The following is a 26,218-nucleotide window of genomic DNA, read 5'->3' as shown; positions in this document are numbered from 1 at the left end:
AGCTTGACTCCATCCTCAACCCGAAAAGGCCCCACAAGCTCATCTTTGATGATACCAGCCCAAACCAGTACTCCACCTCCACCTTGCTGGTGTCTGAGTCGGACTGGAGCTCTCTGCCCTTTACCAATCCAGCCACGGGCCCATCCATCTGGCCCATCAAGACTCACTCTCATTTCATCAGTCCATAAAACCTTAGAAAAATCAGTCTTGAGATATTTCTTGGCCCAGTCTTGACGTTTCAGCTTGTGTGTCTTGTTCAGTGGTGGTCGTCTTTCAGCCTTTCTTACCTTGGCCATGTCTCTGAGTATTGCACACCTTGTGCTTTTGGGCACTCCAGTGATGTTGCAGCTCTGAAATATGGCCAAACTGGTGGCAAGTGGCATCTTGGCAGCTGCACGCTTGACTTTTCTCAGTTCATGGGCAGTTATTTTGCGCCTTGGTTTTTCCACACGCTTCTTGCAACCCTGTTGACTATTTTGAATGAAACGCTTGATTGTTCGATGATCAGAAGCTTTGCAATTTTAAGAGTGCTGCATCCCTCTGCAAGATATCTCACTATTTTTGACTTTTCTGGGCCTGTCAAGTCCTTCTTTTGACCCATTTTGCCAAAGGAAAGGAAGTTGCCTAATAATTATGCACACCTGATATAGGGTGTTGATGTCATTAGACCACACCCCTTCTCATTACAGAGATGCACATCACCTAATATGCTTAATTGGTAGTAGGCTTTCGAGCCTATACAGCTTGGAGTAAGACAACATGCATAAAGAGGATGATGTGGTCAAAATACTCATTTGCCTAATAATTCTGCACTCCCTGTATATGTTAGGCAACAGAGGTGCCAGTTATGGAGGAATGTAGAGCGAGGTTATAGCAGCAGTTAGGCAGTTACAGGCAGAGGTTATGGTTGCAGGTCAGAAGCAAAAAGGAGTACTCAGAAAAGCAATTAAAGGGACAGTCTACTCCAGAATCTGTATTGTTTAAAAATATAGATAATTCCTTTATAACCCATTCCCCAGTTTGCATAGCCAACACAGTTATATTAATATACATTTAACCTCTGTGATAACCTTGTATCCAAGCCTCTGTAGACTGCCCTCTTATCTCAGTGATATTTACAGACTTGCATATTAGCCAATCAGTGCTGGCTCATGTGTAACTCCACAGGAGTCTTTCCTGAGCTGTACTAATGACAGTATATGTCATCTGCTGTTCAAAATTGAAAAATAAAAAGTATTTTAATCGCATGCTGTGGAGGTGCCTCTGTCACTTTAAAATTAGTATCCACAGGATTGAGCACATTGTTATCTATATGGCACATGAACTAGCACTGTCTTGCTGTGAAAAGCTAATAAAATGCACTTAGATAAAGATGGCCTGCAGGGGCTTAGACACAGGCAGAGATTTAGAGTTTTAAAGGTTATAAAGTATATTTATATAACAATGTTGGTTGCGCAAAGATGGGGGAATGGGTAGTAAAAGGCGTTATCTATATTTTTAAACAACAAACATTTTGGTGTACTGTCCTTTTAACTTGGAGTTGTTAGGACACTGTTTATCATGTATGCCATACAAAATACACACAGAATTGTTTTTTCTTGTTTGTTATTTTGCATTTCATATAGTGGTATTTTCCCATATTATAGTATTTCTGCAAAAAAGATATTTTCTACAAATTCTTGGCCTGCTGAGAAGAAAAAAAAGGTATGATTTGTGTGGGTGGCTAGCAGAAGAAAAGACTGACATTTATGTGTAAATGCAATGAGTTATAAACAAATAACAATAGCACATTCTGACATACCTCAGAACTGAAGGGGTAGAAGCCCCCTTTTTTGAGCAAAAAAGTCTAAGCGTTGCCAAACAAGGAGAAACTAAAACAGGCAGTAGATATAGATAATATCATGACGGAGAAGGAACATAAAAACATAATTTATGCTTACCTGATAAATTTATTTCTCTTGTGGTGTATCCAGTCCACGGATCATCCATTACTTGTGGGATATTCTCCTTCCCAACAGGAAGTTGCAAGAGGATCACCCATAGCAGAGCTGCTATATAGCTCCTCCCCTAACTGCCATATCCAGTCATTCGACCAAAACTAGCCGAGAAAGGAGAAACCATAGGGTGCAGTGTTGACTGTAGTTTAAAATTTAGACCTGCCTTAAAAGGACAGGGCGGGCCGTGGACTGGATACACCACAAGAGAAATAAATTTATCAGGTAAGCATAAAACATAATTTATGTAAGAACTTACCTGATAAATTCATTTCTTTCATATTAGCAAGAGTCCATGAGCTAGTGACGTATGGGATATACATTCCTACCAGGAGGGGCAAAGTTTCCCAAACCTCAAAATGCCTACAAATACACCCCTCACCACACCCACAATTCAGTTTAACGAATAGCCAAGAAGTGGGGTGATAAAAGTGCGAAAGCATATAAAATAAGGAATTGGAATAATTGTGCTTTATACAAAATCATAACCACCACAAAAAAAGGGCGGGCCTCATGGACTCTTGCTAATATGAAAGAAATGAATTTATCAGGTAAGTTCTTACATAAATTATGTTTTCTTTCATGTAATTAGCAAGAGTCCATGAGCTAGTGACGTATGGGATAATGATTACCCAAGATGTGGATCTTTCCACACAAGAGTCACTAGAGAGGGAGGGATAAAATAAAGACAGCCAATTCCTGCTGAAAATAATCCACACCCAAAATAAAGTTTAATGAAAAACATAAGCAGAAGATTCAAACTGAAACCGCTGCCTGAAGTACTTTTCTACCAAAAACTGCTTCAGAAGAAGAAAATACATCAAAATGGTAGAATTTAGTAAAAGTATGCAAAGAGGACCAAGTTGCTGCTTTGCAAATCTGATCAACCAAAGCTTCATTCCTAAACGCCCAGGAAGTAGAAACTGACCTAGTAGAATGAGCTGTAATCCTCTGAGGCGGAGTTTTACCCGACTCAACATAGGCAAGATGAATTAAAGATTTCAACCAAGATGCCAAAGAAATGGCAGAAGCTTTCTGGCCTTTTCTAGAACCGGAAAAGATAACAAATAGACTAGAAGTCTTTCGGAAAGATTTAGTAGCTTCAACATAATATTTCAAAGCTCTAACAACATCCAAAGAATGCAACGATTTCTCCTTAGAATTCTTAGGATTAGGACATAATGAAGGAACCACAATTTCTCTACTAATGTTGTTGGAATTCACAACTTTAGGTAAAAATTCAAAAGAAGTTCGCAGCACCGCCTTATCCTGATGAAAAATCAGAAAAGGAGACTCACAAGAAAGAGCAGATAATTCAGAAACTCTTCTGGCAGAAGAGATGGCCAAAAGGAACAAAACTTTCCAAGAAAGTAATTTAATGTCCAATGAATGCATAGGTTCAAATGGAGGAGCTTGAAGAGCCCCCAGAACCAAATTCAAACTCCAAGGAGGAGAAATTGACTTAATGACAGGTTTTATACGAACCAAAGCTTGTATAAAACAATGAATATCAGGAAGAATAGCAATCTTTCTGTGAAAAAGAACAGAAAGAGCAGAAATTTGTCCTTTCAAGGAACTTGCGGACAAACCCTTATCTAAACCATCCTGAAGAAACTGTAAAATTCTCGGTATTCTAAAAGAATGCCAAGAAAAATGATGAGAAAGACACCAAGAAATATAAGTCTTCCAGACTCTATAATATATCTCTCTAGATACAGATTTACGAGCCTGTAACATAGTATTAATCACAGAGTCAGAGAAACCTCTTTGACCAAGAATCAAGCGTTCAATCTCCATACCTTTAAATTTAAGGATTTCAGATCCTGATGGAAAAAAGGACCTTGAAACAGAAGGTCTGGTCTTAACGGAAGAGTCCACGGTTGGCAAGAGGCCATCCGGACAAGATCCGCATACCAAAACCTGTGAGGCCATGCCGGAGCTATCAGCAGAACAAACGAGCATTCCTTCAGAATCTTGGAGATTACTCTTGGAAGAAGAACTAGAGGCGGAAAGATATAGGCAGGATGATACTTCCAAGGAAGTGATAATGCATCCACTGCCTCCGCCTGAGGATCCCGGGATCTGGACAGATACCTGGGAAGTTTCTTGTTTAGATGAGATGCCATCAGATCTATTTCTGGAAGTTCCCACATTTGAACAATCTGAAGAAATACCTCTGGGTGAAGAGACCATTCGCCCGGATGCAACGTTTGGCGACTGAGATAATCCGCTTCCCAATTGTCTATACCTGGGATATGAACCGCAGAGATTAGACAGGAGCTGGATTCCGCCCAAACCAAAATTCGAGATACTTCTTTCATAGCCAGAGGACTGTGAGTCCCTCCTTGATGATTGATGTATGCCACAGTTGTGACATTGTCTGTCTGAAAACAAATGAACGATTCTCTCTTCAGAAGAGGCCAAAACTGAAGAGCTCTGAAAATTGCACGGAGTTCCAAAATATTGATCGGTAATCTCACCTCCTGAGATTCCCAAACTCCTTGTGCCGTCAGAGATCCCCACACAGCTCCCCAACCTGTGAGACTTGCATCTGTTGAAATTACAGTCCAGGTCGGAAGCACAAAAGAAGCCCCCTGAATTAAACGATGGTGATCTGTCCACCACGTTAGAGAGTGTCGAACAATCGGTTTTAAAGATATTAATTGAGATATCTTTGTGTAATCCTTGCACCATTGATTCAGCATACAGAGCTGAAGAGGTCGCATGTGAAAACGAGCAAAGGGGATCGCGTCCGATGCAGCAGTCATAAGACCTAGAATTTCCAAGCATAAGGCTACCGAAGGGAATGATTGTGACTGAAGGTTTCGACAAGCTGCAATCAATTTTAGACGTCTCTTGTCTGTTAAAGACAGAGTCATGGACACTGAATCTATCTGGAAACCCAGAAAGGTTACCCTTGTCTGAGGAATCAAATAACTTTTTGGTAAATTGATCCTCCAACCATGATCTTGAAGAAACAACACAAGTCGATTCGTATGAGATTCTGCTAAATGTAAAGACTGAGCAAGTACCAAGATATCGTCCAAATAAGGAAATACCACAATACCCTGTTCTCTGATTACAGACAGAAGGGCACCGAGAACCTTTGTAAAAATTCTTGGAGCTGTAGCTAGGCCAAACGGTAGAGCCACAAACTGGTAATGCTTGTCCAGAAAAGAGAACCTCAGGAACTGATAATGATCTGGATGAATCGGAATATGCAGATATGCATCCTGTAAATCTATTGTGGACATATAATTCCCTTGCTGAACAAAAGGCAAGATAGTCCTTACAGTTACCATCTTGAACGTTGGTATCCTTACATAACGATTCAATATTTTTAGATCCAGAACTGGTCTGAAGGAATTCTCCTTCTTTGGTACAATGAAGAGATTTGAATAAAACCCCATCCCCTGTTCCGGAACTGGAACTGGCATAATTACTCCAGCCAACTCTAGATCTGAAACACAATTCAGAAATGCTTGAGCTTTCACTGGATTTACTGGGACACGGGAAAGAAAAAATCTCTTTGCAGGAGGTCTCATCTTGAAACCAATTCTGTACCCTTCTGAAACAATGTTCTGAATCCAAAGATTGTGAACAGAATTGATCCAAATTTCTTTGAAAAAACATAACCTGCCCCCTACCAGCTGAGCTGGAATGAGGGCCGCACCTTCATGTGGACTTAGAAGCAGGCTTTGCCTTTCTAGTAGGCTTGGATTTATTCCAGACTGGAGATGGTTTCCAAACTGAAACTGCTCCTGAGGATGAAGGATCAGGCTTTTGTTCTTTGTTGAAACGAAAGGAACGAAAACAATTATTAGCCCTGTTTTTACCTTTAGATTTTTTATCCTGTGGTAAAAAAGTTCCTTTCCCACCAGTAACAGTTGAGATAATAGAATCCAACTGAGAACCAAATAATTTGTTACCCTGGAAAGAAATGGAAAGTAGAGTTGATTTAGAAGCCATATCAGCATTCCAAGTCTTAAGCCATAAAGCTCTTCTAGCTAAAATAGCTAGAGACATAAACCTGTCATCAACTTTGATAATATCAAAAATGGCATCACAGATAAAATTATTAGCATGTTGAAGAAGAATAATAATATCATGAGAATCATGATTTGTTACTTGTTGCGCTAAAGTTTCCAACCAAAAAGTTGAAGCTGCAGCAACATCAGCCAATGATATAGCAGGTCTAAGAAGATTACCTGAACACAGATAAGCTTTTCTTAGAAAGGATTCAATTTTCCTATCTAAAGGATCTTTAAACGAAGTACCATCTGACGTAGGAATGGTAGTACGTTTAGCAAGGGTAGAAATAGCCCCATCATCTTTAGGGATTTTGTCCCAAAATTCTAACCTGTCAGACGGAACAGGATATAATTGCTTAAAACGTTTAGAAGGAGTAAATGAATTACCCAATTTATCCCATTCTTTGGAAATTACTGCAGAAATAGCATTAGGAACAGGAAAAACTTCTGGAATAACCACAGGAGATTTAAATACCTTATCTAAACGTTTAGAATTAGTATCAAGAGGACCAGAATCCTCTATTTCTAAAGCAATTAATACTTCTTTAAAGTAAAGAACGAATAAATTCCATTTTAAATAAATATGAAGATTTATCAGCATCAATCTCTGAAACAGAATCCTCTGAACCAGAAGAGTCATCAGAATCAGAATGATGATGTTCATTTAAAAATTCATCTGTAGGGAGAGAAGTTTTAAAAGATTTTTTACGTTTACTAGAAGGAGAAATAACAGACATAGCCTTCTTGATGGATTCAGAAACAAAATCTCTTATGTTATCAGGAACATTCTGCACCTTAGATGTTGAAGGAACTGCAACAGACAATGGTACTTTACTAAAGGAAATATTATCTGCATTAACAAGTTTGTCATGACAATTAATACAAACAACAGCCGGAGGAATAGCTACCAAAAGTTTACAGCAGATACACTTAGCTTTGGTAGATACAGCACTAGACAGCGATTTTCCTGTAGTATCTTCTGACTCAGATGCAACGTGAGACATCTTGCAATATGTAAGAGAAAAAACAACATATAAAGCAAAATTGATCAAATTCCTTAAATGACAGTTTCAGGAATGGGAAAAAATGCCAAAGAACAAGCTTCTAGCAACCAGAAGCAATGAAAAATGAGACTTTAAATAATGTGGAGACAAAAGCGACGCCCATATTTTTTAGCGCCAAATAAGACGCCCACATTATTTGGCGCCTAAATGCTTTTGGCGCCAAAAATGACGCCACATCCGGAACGCCGACATTTTTGGCGCAAAATAACGTCAAAAAATGACGCAACTTCCGGTGACACGTATGACGCCGGAAACGGAAAATAATTTTTGCGCCAAAAAAGTCAGCGCCAAGAATGACGCAATAAAATGAAGCATTTTCAGCCCCCGCGAGCCTAACAGCCCACAGGGAAAAAAAGAGTCAAATTTTTGAAGGTAAGAAAAAATGAATAATTCAAATGCATAATCCCAAATATGAAACTGACTGTCTGAAAAATAAAGGAAAGTTGAACATTCTGAGTCAAGGCAAATAAATGTTTGAATACATATATTTAGAACTTTATAAACAAAGTGCCCAACCATAGCTTAGAGTGTCACAGAAAATAAGATTTACTTACCCCAGGACACTCATCTACATGTTTGTAGAAAGCCAAACCAGCACTGAAACGAGAATCAGCAGAGGTAATGGTATATATAAGAGTATATCGTCGATCTGAAAAGGGAGGTAAGAGATGAATCTCTACGACCGATAACAGAGAACCTATGAAATAGACCCCGTAGAAGGAGATCACTGCATTCAAATAGGCAATACTCTCCTCACATCCCTCTGACATTCACTGCACGCTGAGAGGAAAACCGGGCTCCAACTTGCTGCGGAGCGCATATCAACGTAGAATCTAGCACAAACTTACTTCACCACCTCCATCGGAGGCAAAGTTTGTAAAACTGAATTGTGGGTGTGGTGAGGGGTGTATTTGTAGGCATTTTGAGGTTTGGGAAACTTTGCCCCTCCTGGTAGGAATGTATATCCCATACGTCACTAGCTCATGGACTCTTGCTAATTACATGAAAGAAATTATGTTTTCTCTTGTTAGGTGTATCCAGTCCACGGATCATCCATTACTTGTGGGATACCAATACCAAAGCTAAAGTACACAGATGAAGGGAGGGACAAGGCAGGTGCTTAAACGGAAGGGACCACTGCCTGAAGAACCTTTCTCCCAAAAATAGCCTCCGAAGAAGCAAAAGTATCAAATTTGTAAAATTTTGAAAAGGTATGAAGCGAAGACCAAGTCGCCGCTTTGCAAATCTGTTCAACAGAAGCCTCATTTTTAAAGGCCCAGGTGGAAGCCACAGCTCTAGTAGAATGAGCTGTAATCCTTTCAGGGGGCTGCTGTCCAGCAGTCTCATAGGCTAAGCGTATTACGCTCCGAAGCCAAAAAGAAAGAGAGGTTGCCGAAGCCTTTTGACCTCTCCTCTGTCCAGAGTAAACAACAAACAGGGAAGATGTTTGATGAAAATCTTTAGTCACTTTTAAGTAAATTTTAAAGCACGGACTACGTCCAAATTATGTAAAAGACGTTCCTTCTTTGAAGAAGGATTAGGACACAATGATGGAACAACAATCTCTTGATTGATATTCTTGTTGGAAACTACCTTAGGTAAAAACCCAGGTTTTGTACGCAGAACTACTTTATCTGTATGGAAAATCAGATAAGGAGAATCACATTGTAAAGCTGATAACTCAGAGACTCTACGAGCCGAGGAAATAGCAATCAAAAACAGAACTTTCCAAGATAAATGTTTGATATCAATGGAATGAAGGGGTTCAAACGGAACTCCTTGAAGAACCTTAAGAACCAAGTTTAAGCTCCATGGAGGAGCAACAGGTTTAAACACAGGCTTAATTCTAACCAAAGCCTGACAAAATGCCTGGACGTCTGGAACCTCTGCCAGATGCTTGTGCAAAAGGATAGACAGAGCAGAAATCTGTCCCTTTAAAGAACTAGTTGATAATCCTTTATCCAAACCCTCTTGGAGAAAGGACAATATCCTAGGAATCCTAACCTTACTCCATGAGTAATTCTTGGATTCACACCAATGAAGATATTTGCGCCATATCTTATGGTAGATTTTCCTGGTTATAGGCTTTCGTGCCTGTATTAAGGTATCAATGACTGACTCGGAAAAGCCACGCCTTGATAAAATCAAGCGTTCAATCTCCAGGCAGTCAGTCTCAGAGAAATTAGATTTGGATGATTGAAAGGACCTTGTAGTAGAAGGTCTTGTCTCAGAGGCAGAGGCCAAAGGTGGAAAGGATGACATGTCCACCAGGTCTGCATACCAGGTCCTGCGTGGCCACGCAGGCGCGATCAAGATCACAGATGCTCTCTCCTATTTGATTTTGGCAATCAGTCGAGGGAGCAGAGGAAACGGTGGAAACGCATAAGCCAGGTTGAAGAACCACGGTGCTGCTAGAGCATCTATCAGCGTCGCTTCTGGGTCCCTGGACCTGGATCCGTAACAAGGAAGCTTGGCGTTCTGGCGAGACGCCATGAGATCCAATTCTGGTGTGCCCCAACGATGAACCAATTGAGCAAACACCTCCGGATGGAGTTCCCACTCCCCCGGATGAAAAGTCTGACGACTTAGAAAATCCGCCTCCCAGTTCTCTACACCTGGGATATGGATCGCTGATAGATGGCAAGAGTGAGTCTCTGCCCAGCAAATTATCTTGGAGACTTCTAACATCGCTAGGAAGCTCCTGGTCCCCCCTTGATGGTTGATGTAAGCCACAGTCGTGATGTTGTCCGACTGAAATCTGATGAACCTCAGGGTTGCTAACCGAGGCCAAGCTAGAAGAGCATTGAATATTGCTCTTAACTCCAGAATATTTATTGGGAGGAGTTTCTCCTCCTGAGTCCACGATCCCTGAGCCTTCAGGGAATTCCAGACTGCACCCTAACCTAGAAGGCTGGCATCTGTTGTTACAATTGTCCAATCTGGCCTGCGAAAGGTCATACCTTTGGACAGATGGACCCGTGATAGCCACCAGAGAAGAGAATCTCTGGTCTCTTGATCCAAATTTAGCAGAGGGGACAAATCTGTGTAATCCCCTTTCCACTGACTGAGCATGCATAATTGCAGCGGTCTGAGATGTAGGCGCGCAAATGGCACTATGTCCATCGCCGCTACCATTAAGCCGATCACTTCCATGCACTGAGCCACCGAAGGGCGCGGAATGTAGTGAAGAACACGGCAGGAATTTAGAAGCTTTGATAACCTGGACTCTGTCAGGTAAATTTTAATTTCTAGAGAATCTATCAGAGTTCCTAGGAAGGAAACCCTTGTGAGGGGTGATAGAGAACTCTTTCCCTCGTTCACTTTCCACCCATGCGACCTCAGAAATGCCAACACTATGTCCGTATGAGATTTGGCAATTTGGAAGTTTGACGCCTGTATCAGGATGTCGTCTAGATAAGGGGCCACTGCTATGCCCCATGGTCTTAGGACCGCCAGAAGAGACCCCAGAACCTTTGTAAAAATTCTTGGGGCTGTAGCTAACCCAAAGGGAAGAGCCACAAACTGGTAATGCCTGTCTAGAAAGGCAAACCTTAGGAACCGATGATGATCTTTGTGAATCGGTATGTGAAGGTAAGCATCCTTCAAATCCACTGTGGTCATGTACTGACCCCTCCTGGATCATAGGTAGGATTGTCCGAATAGTTTCCATTTTGAACGATGGAACTCTGAGGAATTTGTTTAAGATCTTTAGATCCAAATTGGTCTGAAGGTTCCCTCTTTTTTGGGAACCACAAATAGATTTGAATAAAATCCCTGTCCTTGTTCCATCTGTGGAACTGGATGGATCACTCCCATTATTAGGAGGTCTTGCACACAGCGTAAGAATGCCTCTTTCTTTATCTGGTTTACAGATAATCTCGAAAGGTGAAATCTCCCTTGTGGGGGGAAGCTTTGAAGTCCAGAAGATATCCCTGAGATATGATCTCCAACGCCCAGGGATCCTGAACATCTCTTGCCCATGCCTGGGCGAAGAGAGAAAGTCTGCCCCCTACTAGATCCGTTGCCGGATAGGGGGCCGTTCCTTCATGCTGTCTTAGAGGCAGCAGCAGGCTTTCTGGCCTGCTTGCCTTTGCTCCAGGCCTGGTTAGATTTCCAGGCCGGCTTGGATTGCGCAAAAGTTCCCTCTTGTTTTGTAGCAGAGGAAGTTGATGCTGCACCTGCCTTGAAGTTTCGAAAGGCACGAAAATTAGACTGTTTGGCCCTTGATTTGGCCCTGTCCCGAGGAAGGGTATGACCCTTACCTCCAGTAATGTCAGCAATAATTTCCTTCAAACCAGGCCCGAATAGGGTCTGCCCCTTGAAGGGAATGTTAAGTAATTTAGACTTTGAAGTCACGTCAGCTGACCAAGATTTAAGCCATAGCACCCTACGCGCCTGGATGGCGAATCCAGAATTCTTAGCCGTTAGTTTAGTCAAATGAACAATGGCATCAGAAACAAAAGAATTAGCTAGCTTAAGTGTTCTAAGCTTGTCAAGTATTTCAGTCAATGGAGTAGCTGTCTGAAAGGCCTCTTCCAGAGACTCAAACCAGAACGCCGCAGCAGCAGTGACAGGAGCAATGCATGCAAGGGGCTGCAGGATAAAACCTTGTTGAATAAACATTTTCTTAAGGTAACCTTCTAATTTTTTATCCATTGGATCTGATTAAGCACAACTGTCCTTGACAGGGATAGTGGTACGCTTTGCTAAAGTAGAAACTGCTCCCTCCACCTTAGGGACCATCTGCCATAAGTCCCGTGTGGTGGCGTCTATTGGAAACATTTTTCTAAAAATAGGAGGGGGGGAAAACGGCACACCGGGTCTGTCCCACTCCTTAGTAATAATTTCTGTAAACCTTTTATGTATTGGAAAAACGTCAGTACACACCGGCACCGCGTAGTATTTATCCAGTCTACACAATTTCTCTGGCACTGCAATTGTGTCACAGTAATTCAGAGCAGCTAAAACCTCTCCAAGCAACACCCGGAGGTTCTCAAGCTTAAATTTAAAAGTAGACATATCTGAATCAGGTTTCCCCGAGTCAGAGACATCACCCACAGACTGAAGCTCTTCCTCAGCTTCTGCATATTGTGACGCAGTATCAGACATGGGCCTTAAAACATCTGCGCGCTCTGTATTACGTCTAACCCCAGAGCTATCGTGCTTTCCTCTGAATTCAGGCAGTCTGGCTAATACCGCTGACAGGGTATTATCCATGATTGCCGCCATGTCCTGCAAAGTAATCGCTATGGGCGTCTTTGATGTAATTGGCGCCATTTTAGCGTGAGTCCCTTGAGCGGGAGTCAAAGGGTCCGACACGTGGGGAGAGTTAGTCGGCATAACTTCCCCCTCGTCAGAATCCTCTGGTGATAATTCTTTTAAAGATAACAGCTGATCTTTATTGTTTAAAGTGAAATCAATACATTTAGTACACATTCTCCTATGGGGTTCCACCATGGCTTTTAAACATAATGAACAAGGAGTTTCCTCTATGTCAGACATGTTTATACAGACTAGCAATGAGACTAGCAAGCTTGGAAAACACTTTACATCAAGTTAACAAGCAATATAAAAAAACGTTACTGTGCCTTTAAGAGAAACAAATTTTGCCAAAATTTGAAATAACAGTGAAAAAAGGCAGTTAAACTAACGAAATTTTTACAGTGTATGTAACAAGTTAGCAGAGCATTGCACCCACTTGCAAATGGATGATTAACCCCTTAATACAAAAAACAGATTAACAAAAAGAAAAATATGTTTTTTAAACAGTCATAACAACTGCCACAGCTCCTACTTTTGAAGCCTTTTGAGCCCTTCAGAGATGTCCAATAGCATGCAGGGGACTGCTGAGGGAAGCTGAATGTCACAGTTTGTAATTTTAACTGCACCAACTGTAACTTTTATACTATAACAGTGGAAAGCCTCAGGAAACTGTTTCTAGGCAAAAATAAAGCCAGCCATGTGAAAAAAACTAGGCCCCAATAAGTTTAATCACCAAAGCATATATAAAAACGATTAAACATGCCAGCAAACGTTTTATATTGCACATTAATCAGAGTATATACCTCTGATAGCAAGCCTGATACTAGTCGCTATTAAATCACTGTATTTAGGCTTTAACTTACATTAATCCGGTATCAGCAGCATTTTCTAGCAAATTCCATCCCTAGAAAAACTTAACTGCACATACCTTATTGCAGGATACCCTGCACGCCATTCTCCCTCTGAAGTTACCTCACTCCTCAGACATATGTGAGAATAGCAGTGGATCTTAGTTACTTCTGCTAAGATCATAGAAAAACGCAGGCAGATTCTTCTTCTAAATGCTGCCTGAGATAAAATAGTACACTCCGGTATCATTTAAAAACAAACTTTTGATTGAATAAACTTTCCTCTTACTACCTCCAGCTATGTTGAGAGCTTGCAAGAGAATGACTGGATATGGCAGTTAGGGGAGGAGCTATATAGCAGCTCTGCTGTGGGTGATCCTCTTGCAACTTCCTGTTGGGAAGGAGAATATCCCACAAGTAATGGATGATCCGTGGACTGGATACACCTAGCAAGAGAAAATCTTTCTAGGAAATACCAAGATCATTAATGACCCATTTGCTTAAAGGGATACTGTACACTTGATTTTTTATTTGCCTAAATGTTTTGTAGATGATCCATTTATATAGCTCACCTGGGAGTGTTTTTGTAACAATGTATAGTTTTGCTTATTTTTTTAACAACATTGTGCCGATTTTCAGATTCCTAACTAAGCCTTCAAAGTATCAGATGTAGACCCAGGTTTTCAGATTCCAACTTGCTCCTGTTTATGTAATGGGTCTTTTCATATGCAGGGAAGGGGGGGTCTGCTCTTTCTGTTTTCCCAGGCCCTTTCACTCGGTGTCCCATCTTAACCTCATCAACACCGCTAAACTGGGAGATTCTAAGTAAGTTTATAACCCTTTCCTGCCGGAGTTTTAAAGTGTCTATATCGAAACAACTCTTCCGATGTAGAAAAATTGAAATCACACAATCGCGAGATTTCAATTATTGGATCGGATCTGGGGGGCATCCCTATAACCCTAGGAACGCCCTCCAGACCGCGATCAAATCCAGGAAGCGCAGTAGGCTTCAGGACAGCCGTTGGCTATGACGTTCTATTCCGTCATAACGGCTCTAAAGTCCAGTGTAATTATGACGGAATAGATCTGCATAACGGCGTTAAAAGGTTAAACGGTTTTATACTGGATTTTTAGATCAGTATCTGTGCATATTGTTCTTTGTAGTAGTGTCTATTACATGCAGTAATATGAAAATTGGTGTACACTCTATTATTTAAGGTCATGACAAACACATATATTGAAACTGAATCACAACTTGTAAGACATATCATGTATTTGCAAGCTTTTGCTAATTAATGCCAAAGGTGGTTTACATTAAAATATTCATAAATATTTTGTGTAGTAATTACTTTAGATAAATCTTTTTAAACATGAAAAATATACTCACCTCAATTTTGTTTTCAATGTAGTCCCAAATACCAAGTATAATAATCCGTAATACAGTCTGATAAAATTGAAAAGTTATTTACAATTATTAAAAGGTTCATATCAAACAAATAAAATACAAAGCATTTTATATGACCTTCTATTACATAATACATTATCTTTGTTAATGAGCAGCAAGCCTAAATAGGTTTGTGAGCTGCTAGCTTGCAGATTTAATGAGGTTTATTACATTTAAGCAAATTTTTTTATGTTTGAGAACTACTTTTACATGTAAAACTGCAGTAATGTCATAGAGGCAAAAAAATTGTCCCCTCTTATGTCCTGTGCAGATGATGTACCACACAGACAGTCTATAGCTTTATACAACAGATTTATAGATGATATAGTGGTCTGCAATGAAATTAGGATATTTCAGTCTTACAATTATTATTTGTAAGCAGTTGCATTAAAATATTTTCAAACGTACAAAAAAATGAATGGCTTTTTTGGTGCTTATTCAAGGACAAACACATGTGCAGTGATTATGATTTATATAGAGTTTGCTTGACATCACAGTAAACCTAGGTCTTTAATGGTCTATGGGGTACTGAACCAAAAATAGGCTGTCTCCAAAGCTTCCATTCCTGTTTTTTCAAATAAAGATATCAAGAGAACAAAGAAAAATTGATAATAGGAATAAATTAGAAAGTTGCTTAAAATTGCATGCTCTATCTGAATCGTGAAATAAAATATTTGGGTTTACTATCCCTTTTTTAAGCAAACAAACACAAGCCTTTAAATGGGCAATAAACTGATTTTACCTCACACTCAGCTAGATTACGAGTTGTGCGTTCGTCTTAACGCTTAAAATATGGCATTTTCAGCGTTAAAACAGCACCGCAGCAAGTCTTGTCGGTATAGCTGTTCCGCACACGTAAAAATTACATTTTTTTCATGGGATTCCCATAGAGCTGCCATTACGAGTTTTGCGGTGAGGCTAAAAAAAAAACCCTGCGTTACAGCCTAAAACAACAAGATCCGTACCACCATCTGAGAGCAGTAGTTATGAGTTTTACGCAACAAAACGGTTACATAAAACTCATAGCTAAACTGCTGCAAAGTACACTAACACCTATAAACTACCTATTAACCCCTAAACCGAGGCCCACCCGCTTCACAAATACTATATTAAAGTTATTAACCCCAGGGCCAGACTGGGAAATCAGACCGGCCCTGGAAATTTGTATAGACCTGCCCAGCCTCACCCCGCCCCCTCCAGCCCAGTCACACCCCCTCCATCGAGACAAATTGGGTGGTTAAAGGGACACTAATTGTTCCACTCAGATAGTGTATGACAAACAGGCTCAAGATTTGGAGGAACGACTCTGCAGAAGGGGCTACAATAGGAAAGAAGTTGCAAGAATCAGAACCTCTGTTTCATTAACAGAGAGAAATAATTTTCTCACTGTCACTAGTGATAACTACAAAAACAAGGCATTTTAAGGTGTCACCTTCGTTACTCGCTATAGTTCACAATATCATGAAGTCTGCAATATTATACGCAAGCATTATCATATGTTAGCAGCAGACGATGATTTAATGAATATAGTGTCAAAGGGCTGCAGATATGCCTTTAAAAAGGGTCTGACAATAGGCAATATTGTTGCCCCCACTCAATTGCCTTCAAGCCAAGTCTCCAATTCATCATGGCTTAGATTCAATGGAGTGTATAGATGCAGCTACGCACCATGTATAGCCTGTGGTTATCTTCAGCATAACGAGGGGTTCTCAAGCACAGTAACGGGGGAAAATTTTAGGCATTATTCATGCTTAAACTGCAGAAGCACATATGTTGTCTATCTTTTGACATGTAACCTATGTGGGGTGCAGTACACTGGTCTTACCACTAGGCAAGCTTGTGACAGGATTAGGGAACACATAAATATAAAAGCAGGGAAAATCCCAACCCCCTTAGTACAACACTTTAAAAGTTTTCACAACAAAAGTGTAGCCTCTCTAAAATGGACCATCATTGAATAAGTGAAGTGCAAGAAGAGAGGAGGTGATAGGGACAGCCTGTTAGCGAAGAGGGAGGTTTTCTGGATACACCGATTAAAGACTAGAATTCCCACAGGGTTAAACTCTGAATATGATATAATCAACTTTTGGGAATAGTCACATGTATCCAGGAAACCCCCCTCTTTCAGCGTACAGTCTCTATAGAACTGGTGTATGTCATAATTTACTGTTAGTGAACACATAGTTAGGAGTTAAAATAATTCAGAGGAGCCTATAATATAATCATAGAATTGTATATGTAGTGTTATTCACGTTTTTTATGTTGTATCTAACTATTAATATTTACCTAAGGCTTCTATTTATTGTTATTGTACCCTGATAAGTGTCCACTTAATTTGTTTCACAAAGTTGTCTTCACAGCTAAATGCTTTGTATATTAGCAAAAATGATTGCTAAGAGATTATAGTTGTTTAGGTGCCAATTATAGGAATATGCCCAGGATAAAGTTTTTATCCAATCACGATTATGCACAGGTGTATATTAGAGTAATGGGGATTATGAACCGCAGCTACGACTACGGCCAGAAACGCGTCAGCATTAAGTTCATTGAGTGTATTCCTATGGCACAATTGTCACCAAAGATATCCCTTTGTTTTGGATTAACCATCTGTCCTAATAAAGCCGTTTTTAAATTGCTACAAGCCCCTGGTGCTGCTTATTACACTACTACATTTGGTTAAAGGGACACTAAACCCACATTTTTTCTTTCATGATTCAGATAGAGCTTGCAATTTTAAGCAACTTTCTAATTTACTCCTATTACCATTTTTTCTTCGTTCTCTTGCTATGTTTATTTAAAAAGCAGGAATTTGAGGCATATGAGCCGGCCCATTTTTGGTTGAGAACCTGGATTATGCTTGCTTATTGGTGGGTAAATGTAAGCCTCCATTAAGCAATCGCTATCCATGGTGCTGAACCTAAAATGGCCTGGCTGCTAAGATTTACAATCTTGCTTTTAAAATAAAGAAAACAAGAGAACGAAGAAAAAATTATAATAGCAGTAAATTAGAAAGTTGCTTAAAATGTCATGCTCTATCTGAATCATGAAAGAAAAATGTGGGTTCAGTGTCCCTTTAATAGATGTTATAAAATGCAATATTTAACCAAAGGGATCAATAGCGAATGCACTTGTTGCACTGACTGTTTAGCCATTACATTACTAGCTATGTTGTATTCTGTATACATTGCATTGCATTTAACTAATTTATAATACAAACAATTAAGTTTTTTATTCTAAGCTGCGCCATCCTCTTCCCCTCCCCTCCACACACGCTGACAGTTTAGTTTTTCTGTAGCTTTTCTTTCACAATGTTTTTCCCGCCTCCATTTTAGAATGATTGACAGCCGCCAATTATAAGTCTTATCATCAATACCACACCGGAGTTCTTAAATAATAGACTTGTTTTTTTGTTGCAGAATGATGGAGTCTTAACAGAAGCCTTTCCACTATAGGCTTCGGCTCTGTATTTTCCAAAAAAACAAGCCATTCTGAACTGCTACACCAGTCTATTATTTAAGAACTCCGGCGGTGTGGCATCCTGTTAGCCCATGGTAGTGAACCTCACTTACTTGTTAATAATCCCCATCCATAATGATTATAATGAGTCTGACTGCGTGACAATCCCTGCACTGCCATGGTAGGTCCGATCAGGTCCGCAATAAATTGTACTGCCGCTCCTCCTAGCCCGTGCTTTAAATTGCAATAGCACTCACACTGATATTTAAGTGGAAAAAAAAAACCATACCGATGACATCCACTACAGATATGACTGCGTGCATTCAGCTATCCTGGCCCCTCCTGTCCCAGATCTTCGGTAAAGCTAAGAGATCCGGTGCCGGTCAGTGGGCGGGGCTAAGGGACCCGACGGCCCACTGGGATTTATCCCGGTATCCCGGCGGCCCAATCCGGCCCTGATTAACCCCTAATCTGCCGCACACAATATCGCCGCCACTAAAAAAGAAGATGCCGTCTGGATGAAGACTTCTCGCCGCTTGGATGAGGACTTCCCCGCTGGGATGAAGATTAAAGAGACCGCCTGGATGAAGACTTCGCTGCCGGGATGAAGATCGTTGAAGCGGGACTTCAAAAACTGTAAGTGGATGGTCAGGGGTTAGTGTTAGGCCTTTTAAAGGTTTTTTTGGGTGGGTTTTTATTTTAGATTAGGGTTTGGGCAGCAAAAAAGCTAAATGCCCTTTAAGGGCAATAGCCATACAAATGCCCATTTCAGGGCAATGGGTAGATTAGGTTTTACTATATTTTTATTGTGTGAGTTTGGGGGGGGGGGGTTGTATACAGGGAGGGAGTGTTTGGGTTTTTTGTAGCAAAAGAGCGGTTAACTTTAGAGCAATGCTCTACAAAAGGCCCTTTGTAGTTTATTCTAGATATTCTTTTTTATTTTAGGATTGTTTTTTTTTTTTTTTTTTTTTTTTTTTTAAAGGGTATTAGAATAGGAATAATTTTTTTTTATTATTATTATTATTTCGGGTTTTTTTTGTAATGGTAGGTTTTTTTATTATTTGTGATTTTAGTGTTTTTTTTTTATAATTTCAAGTTTTAGTGTAAGGTAGCTTACATTTTATTTCACAGGTAAGTTTGTATTAATTTTAACTATGTAGTTAGTTAATAGTTAATAACTATTTACCAACTAGTCTACCTAGTTAAAATAAATACAAACTTACCTGTGAAATAAAAAAAAAAACCTAAGCTAGCTACGTCAAAACAGCGCTGGTTTTTGGTGCGGTATGGAGCTTAAAAGCACCATATCACACGCACAAGCCGGGTTTTTAAAAACTTGTAATGGCTGCGCTATAGGGGGTTAAATAATGCAACTTTTGTTGCGTTCGTTAATTTCCCTATAGCGAGTATAATTCGTAATCTAGCTGTTTGCTATTCTTAATACATCTAGCTCTGTTATGGTAAGATTACAACTGCAACAAACTTTTAGAAGTACCAGACTATACAAGCAGTGACAATGTAATTGTGCCTCCTATAGGCTCAGGCAAAGCACTAATGGGAGCTAGCTGCTATTTGGTGGCTGCACGTATATGCTTTTTGTTATTGGCACACCTTAAACGTTCTGTTAACTCCTAGAAGCACTGTGCTGCTCCTTCAACAAAGGATACCAAGATAATTAAGCAGATTTTATAAGAGGGTCAATTGGAAAGTTGACCAATCGCAAACACCCTCAATAAACCCCTTATATGCATGCAAATGTTTGCGCTCCATTCGTAATCTGGCACATAATGTATTTAAACATTTTGACCTTGTGACTAGTATAAAAGGTTAAACATACCTACATGCAGCCATTTTAGAAATATTGGGTGCTTTCAATGGCTTAGTGGTGCTCATTCTATGTAATTTATACACACATGAATTGTTTTGGATGTGTATATAGCAATGTAACCATATAATATCTTTCATAACAGAAAAATGCAATAATTAAAGCAAAAAATTCTATATTTGTTTTATGCCATTAGATGGCAGCAAACTACAATAGTTCTAAATGTAAAGTTTGACAAATATGTGCCTGGTTTTTAAAAACAGGGGCACTTGCATTCAAACTTTACATTTCACTCGCTTTGTTAAAATACTTACCCTTTAATTCTTGAAAGCCGCTCCAGCGCTTCCCCCGCCCGTCGCAAGCCTCTTCATACGTTAGCAATAACGAATCCAGGCCTCAATCCGATATAAATCGTCACCCGCAAAGCCAAATTTTGCGCTGGTTTGGTATCACATATACGGCGTAACAGAAGTTACGCTCGTATATTTCTGCCTTCGGCTGTAGTTTTTTGGCCCATAGACAGGTATACCAAACTAGCGCAGTTTGGTATCCAAAATACAGCGTAAGGACTTACGTGGCGAAGATGGAGAAATCTTACTCCATTTTCACCTCGCCACAAATTGCAGGCGTAGTAAGCCTTACTCTGTGTATTGGAGCCTGTAACTCCCTAAACTGCCTGCAAAATAAAACCTAACACCTAACGCATGCGCAATGTCTATCTACCCGTCAACCGCGATCCCCCGCCGCATCCCTAATAAAGTGTTTAACCCCTAAACCGCCGCTCCCGGACCCCGCCGCCACCTACATTAAATGTCTAACCCCCTAATGTGATCCCCCTACACCGTCGCCACCTACATTAAAATGATTAACCACTAATGTAATCCCCCTACACCGCCGCCATCTATATTAAAATTATTACCCCCTAATGTAAGCCCCCTACCCCGCCGCCACCTATTTTAACTATATTACCCCCTAATCTAATCCCCCTACACCGCCGCCACCTATATTAAATGTATTAACCCCTAATCTAATCCCCCTACACCGCCGCCACCTATATTAAATGTATTAACCCCTAATCTAATCCCCCTACACCGCCGCCACCTATAATAAATGTATTACCCCCTAAAAAACTAGAATATCCCTACCCTAAACTAAATTAAAAATAGCCCTGAAAAGGGCTTTTTGCGTGGCATTGCCCCAAAGTAACCAGCTCTATTACCAGCCCTTAAAAGGGACTTTTGCGGGGCATTGCCCCAAAATAATCAGCTCTTTTACCAGCCCTTAAAAGGGCTTTTTGCAGGGCATTGTCACAAAGTAATCAGCTCTTTTGCCTGTAATCTAATCCCCCTACACCGCCGCCACCTATATTAAATATATTAACCACTAATCTAATCCCCCTACACCGCCACCACCTATATTAAATATATTAACCCCTAATCTGACCCCCCCTACACCGCCGCCACCTATATTAACCCTATCTAACTCTAACACCCCTAACTTAATTATTATTAAAATAAATCTAAATAATATTAATAATATTAACTAAATTATTCCTATTTAAAACTAAATACTTACCTATAAAATAAACCCTAAGATAGCTACAATATAATTAATAATTACATTGTAGCTATTTTAGGGTTTATATTTATTTTACAGGTAACTTGGTATTTATTTTAACTAGGTACAATAGCTATTAAATAGTTAATAACTATTTAATAGCTACCTAGTTAAAATAATTACCAATTTACCTGTAAAATAAATCCTAACCTAAGTTACAAATACACCTACAATATCAATAAATTCATTAAATAAACTACAAATATCTAAATTAAAATACAATTAAATATACTAAACTAAATTACAAAAACAACCTACTAAATTACAAAAAATAAAAAAGATTACAAGATTTTAAGCTAATTACACCTATTCTAAGCCCCCTAATAAAATAACAAAGCCCCCCAAAATAAAAAAAATTCCCTACCCTAATCTAAATTACAAAAGTAATCAGCTCTATTACCAGCCCTTAAAAGGGCCTTTTGTGGGGCATTGTCCCAAAGTAATCAGATCTTTTACCTGTAAAAAAAAAAAAAAAAAACCCCATTACAACCCAACACCCACATACCCCTACTCTAACCCACCCAATCCCCCCTTAAAAAAACCTAAGTCTAACCCCCAAGTGCTCCTTACCTGTCCTGAAGACCGGTGGAGAAGGTCCTGTTCCAGGCGTAGAAGTCTTCTTCTTCTTCCAGGATCCAGCGCAGAGCGGAGGAGTTGAAGACCGGTAACCGCGGAGCTGAAGACCGTGCATCTGGAACTGAAGACCGCCGATGCTGGAACTGAAGATCGGCAACGTAGTAACTGAAGACCGGAGCCGGAGCGTGGAGGATGCTCTTCATACGATCGCCACCGTACACTGAATAGGAATTCAAGGTACGCAATTAAAAATGGCGTCCCTTGAATTCCTATTGGCTGATTTGAGCCTTCAAATTCAAATCAGCCAATCGGATGCGAGCTACTTTAATTCTATTGGCTGATTTGAATAGCCAATAGAATAAGAGCTACTGTAATTCTATTGACCGATTAGAATAGCCAATAGAATTACAGTAGCTCTTATTCTATTGGCTATTCAAATCAGCCAATAGAATTAAAGTAGCTTGCATCCGATTGGCTGATTTTAATTTGAAGGCTCAAATCAGCCAATAGGAATTCAAGGGACGCCATTTTTAATCGCGTACCTTGAATTCCTATACAGTGTACGGCGGCGATCATATGAAGAGGATCCTCTACGCTCCGGCTCCGGTCTTCAGTTACAGTGTCGCCGATCTTCAGTTCCAGCATCGCCAGTCTTCAGTTACAGATGGACGGTCTTCAGCTCCGCGGTCATCGGTCTTCAACTCCTCTGCTCCGCGCCGGCTGGATCCTGGAAGAAGTCGCCGCCTGGAAGAAGACTTCTCCGCCTGGAACAGGACCTTCTCCGCCGGTCTTCAGTACAGGTAAGGAGCACTTGGGGGTTAGACTTAGATTTTTTTTAAGGGGGGATTGGGTGGGTTAGAGTAGAGGTATGTGGGTGGTGGGTTGTAATGGGGGGGTTGTTGTTTTTTTTTACAGGTAAAAGAGCTGATTACTTTGGGGCAATGCCCCACAAAAGGCCCTTTTAAGGGCTGGTAATAGAGCTGATTACTTTTGTAATTTAGATTAGGGTAGGGAATTTTTTTTTATTTTGGGGGGCTTTGTTATTTTATTAGGGGGCTTAGAATAGGTGTAATTAGCTTAAAAATCTTGTAATTTTTTTTATTTTTTGTAATTTAGTGTTTGTTTTTGTAATTTAGTTTAGTGTATTTAATTGTATTTTAGTTTAGATATTTGTAGTTTATTTAATGAATTTATTGATAGTGTAGGTGTATTTGTAACTTAGGTTAGGATTTATTTTACAGGTAAATTATCAATTATTTTAACTAGGTAGCTATTAAATAGTTATTAACTATTTAATAGCTATTGTACCTAGTTAAAATAAATACCAAGTTACCTGTAAAATAAATATAAACCCTAAAATAGCTACAATGTAATTATTAATTATATTGTAGCTATGTTAGGGTTTATTTTATAGGTAAGTATTTAGTTTTAAATAGGAATAATTTAGTTAATATTATTAATATTATTTAGATTTATTTCAATAATAATTAAGTTAGGGGTGTTAGAGTTAGATAGGGTTAATATAGTTAATATATATAATATAATAACTATATTAACCCTAATATAATTAGGGTTAATATAGTTAATAAAGGTGGCGGCGGTGTAGGGGGGTCAGATTAAGGGTTAATATATTTAATATAGGTGGCGGCGGTGTAGGGCGATTAGATTAGGGGTTAATATATTTAATATAGGTGGCGGCGGTGTAGGGGGATTAGATTACAGGCAAAAGAGCTGATTACATTGTGACAATGCCCCACAAAAAGCCCTTTTAAGGGCTGGTAAAAGAGCTGGTTACTTTGGGGCAATGCCCCGCAAAAGGCCCTTTTCAGGGCTATTTGTAGGGTTAGACTTAGGTTTAGTGGTAGGGAAATTTTAGTATTTTAGGGGTTAATAAATTTAATATAGGTGGCGGCGGTGTAGGGGGATTATATTAGGGGGTAATATAGTTAATGTAGGTGGTGGCGGGGTAGGGGGCTCACATTAGGGTGTAAAACATTTAATGTAGCTAGCGGCGGTGTAGGGGGGTCAGATTATGGGGTAATATAGATAATGTAGCTGGCGGCGGGGTCCGGGAGCGGCGGTTTAGGGGTTAATATATTTATTGTTAGGAGTGAGAGGGGGGATTGCGGATAGAGGGGTATACGTGTCAGGCTATGTTTGGGAGGCGTGTTAGACAGTAACAGGTGATTTAATAACTTAGTCAGGTTTGTTATGCAGCGGCAGTTTCTAAAGTGCCGTAAGTCACTGGCGACTCCAGAAATTTGTACTAACGCAGATTTCTGGACATCGCAAGTTTGTCAGACTTACGGCACTTTAGCATCTGACGGCGCCGTATATGAGATAGCTCGAGTTGCGAGCTGAAACTATGGGCGGCACAAGTTTCCACGCTTGCGCCAAAACCTGCGCCGTATATCGGATCGCGCCCCCAGCTTCCTCCAATCACGGCTTCCCCCCAGAGAAAACATTGCTTGAGGCCAAGCCGTGATTGGAGAAAGCCGGATTCGTCATTACAGACATATAAAGAGACTTGCGACGGGCGAGGGAAGCGCTGGAGCGGCTTTCAAGAATAAAAGGAAAGTATTTTAACAAAACGAGTGAAATGTAAAGTTTGATGAATGAATGTGCCCCTGTTTTTAATAGGATTTTTAAAAATCGGGCACACATTCGTCAAACTTTACATTCACTTTAAGTAAAAAAAATTGGTAACAAAATCATACTACAGGTGGCCCTCGGTTTACGACGGTTCAATTTGCGCCGTTTCAGAATAACGCCCTTTTTTTTGCTATTGAAAAGCATTGACTGCTATTGAAAGCATTAGCACATGCATACATTAAAATAGCCAGTAGGTGGAGCTGTCCGCTTGTGTTGCAGCAAACACATGCAAAGAAAAGCAAGACAGACATGATCAATGGATCAGCTTTCAAAAGGAACAAGATTTAACAGCCACTTCCCTTAGCTGCAGACTCAATGCAGAGAACTGTTTGCAGAAAAAGGCAAGTAAAAAACATTTTTGTTCATTAAACTTAGTTTGATGATGATACAGTCTGTTGTGTGATTAAACACAGGCAGGCAAATCAGTGTATAACCAGACCTGAGCAATGGATCCGTTTTTAAAGGAACACGATCTAGCAGCCACTTCCCTTAGCTGCAGAAAAATGTTTTTCTTCATTACACTTAGTTTGATGATGATACAGTCTGTTGTGTGATTATTTTGTTTTTGTTCATTAAACTTAGATTGATGATGATGATACAGTCTGTGTTTGTCTGATATTTTTATTAGGTGTGGTTTAGCAAGTGTTTTTGTTTATTAAACTTAGTTTGATAATGATACAATCTACAGTATATTTTTAGGTTTATAATGCTGTTTAGCATTTAAAGTCTTCATTTCAAAGCTTTAAAAATAATGTATTAGGTGTTACTTATGTCAATTTTGAGAGGGGCCTGGAACCTAACTCCCTCACTTCCCATTGACTTACATTATAAACTGGGTTTCAATTTACAACGGTTTCGATTTACAACCATTCCTTCTGGAACCTAACCCCGGCATAAACTGAGGGCTACCTGTACTGTTGTATTTTAAAGTGTGTTGTATTATGACGTTGAAAAAAGGCCTCAGATATTGGTGTATGTTCTCATGTCATTTAAACATTATGTGCACTTGGAATTATTAATAGAGCTACTGGCTGTTAATTCCTGTATTTATGCGTGGGGGGGGGGGAGAATATATATATATATACACACACACACATTGTGTGTGTATAAAGTAATCAGCTTTTTTACCTGTAAAAAAAGAAATACAACCCACCACCCACACCCAACCTTACTCTAAAACCCACCCAATCCCCCCTTAAAAAAAAAACGAAGACTACCCCATTGAAGATCACCCTACCTTGAGCCGTCTTCACCCAGCCGGACAGAAGTCTTCATCCGATCCGGGAACAAGTGGTCCTCCAGCCGAGCAGAAGTCTTCATCCGATCCGGGCACAAGTGGTCCTCCAGCCGGGCAGAAGTCTTCTTCCGATCTGGGCAGAAGTCTTCATCCAAGCGGCATCTTCTATCTTCTTCCATCCGACGAGGAGCGGCTCCATCTTGAAGACATCC

The 26,218-nt window shown here is 40.0% G+C and overlaps 1 protein-coding gene across 1 annotated transcript in view; it reads right to left on the bottom strand.

The window, feature by feature from the left end:
* TMEM266 (transmembrane protein 266) overlaps positions 1–26,218 on the bottom strand; it is a 488,010-nt gene that overhangs the window by 268,074 nt on the left and 193,718 nt on the right. The window contains 1 exon segment of the mRNA XM_053717259.1: positions 14,587–14,643. Coding sequence (XP_053573234.1) covers positions 14,587–14,643 — 57 coding nt within the window.

The sequence above is a fragment of the Bombina bombina genome, chromosome 6 (assembly GCF_027579735.1).
Source record: "Bombina bombina isolate aBomBom1 chromosome 6, aBomBom1.pri, whole genome shotgun sequence".
In the NCBI taxonomy this organism is placed as follows: domain Eukaryota; kingdom Metazoa; phylum Chordata; class Amphibia; order Anura; family Bombinatoridae; genus Bombina; species Bombina bombina.
The sequence above is the reverse complement of the archived record's forward strand: the minus strand, read 5'-3'. Positions and strand labels throughout refer to the sequence as shown.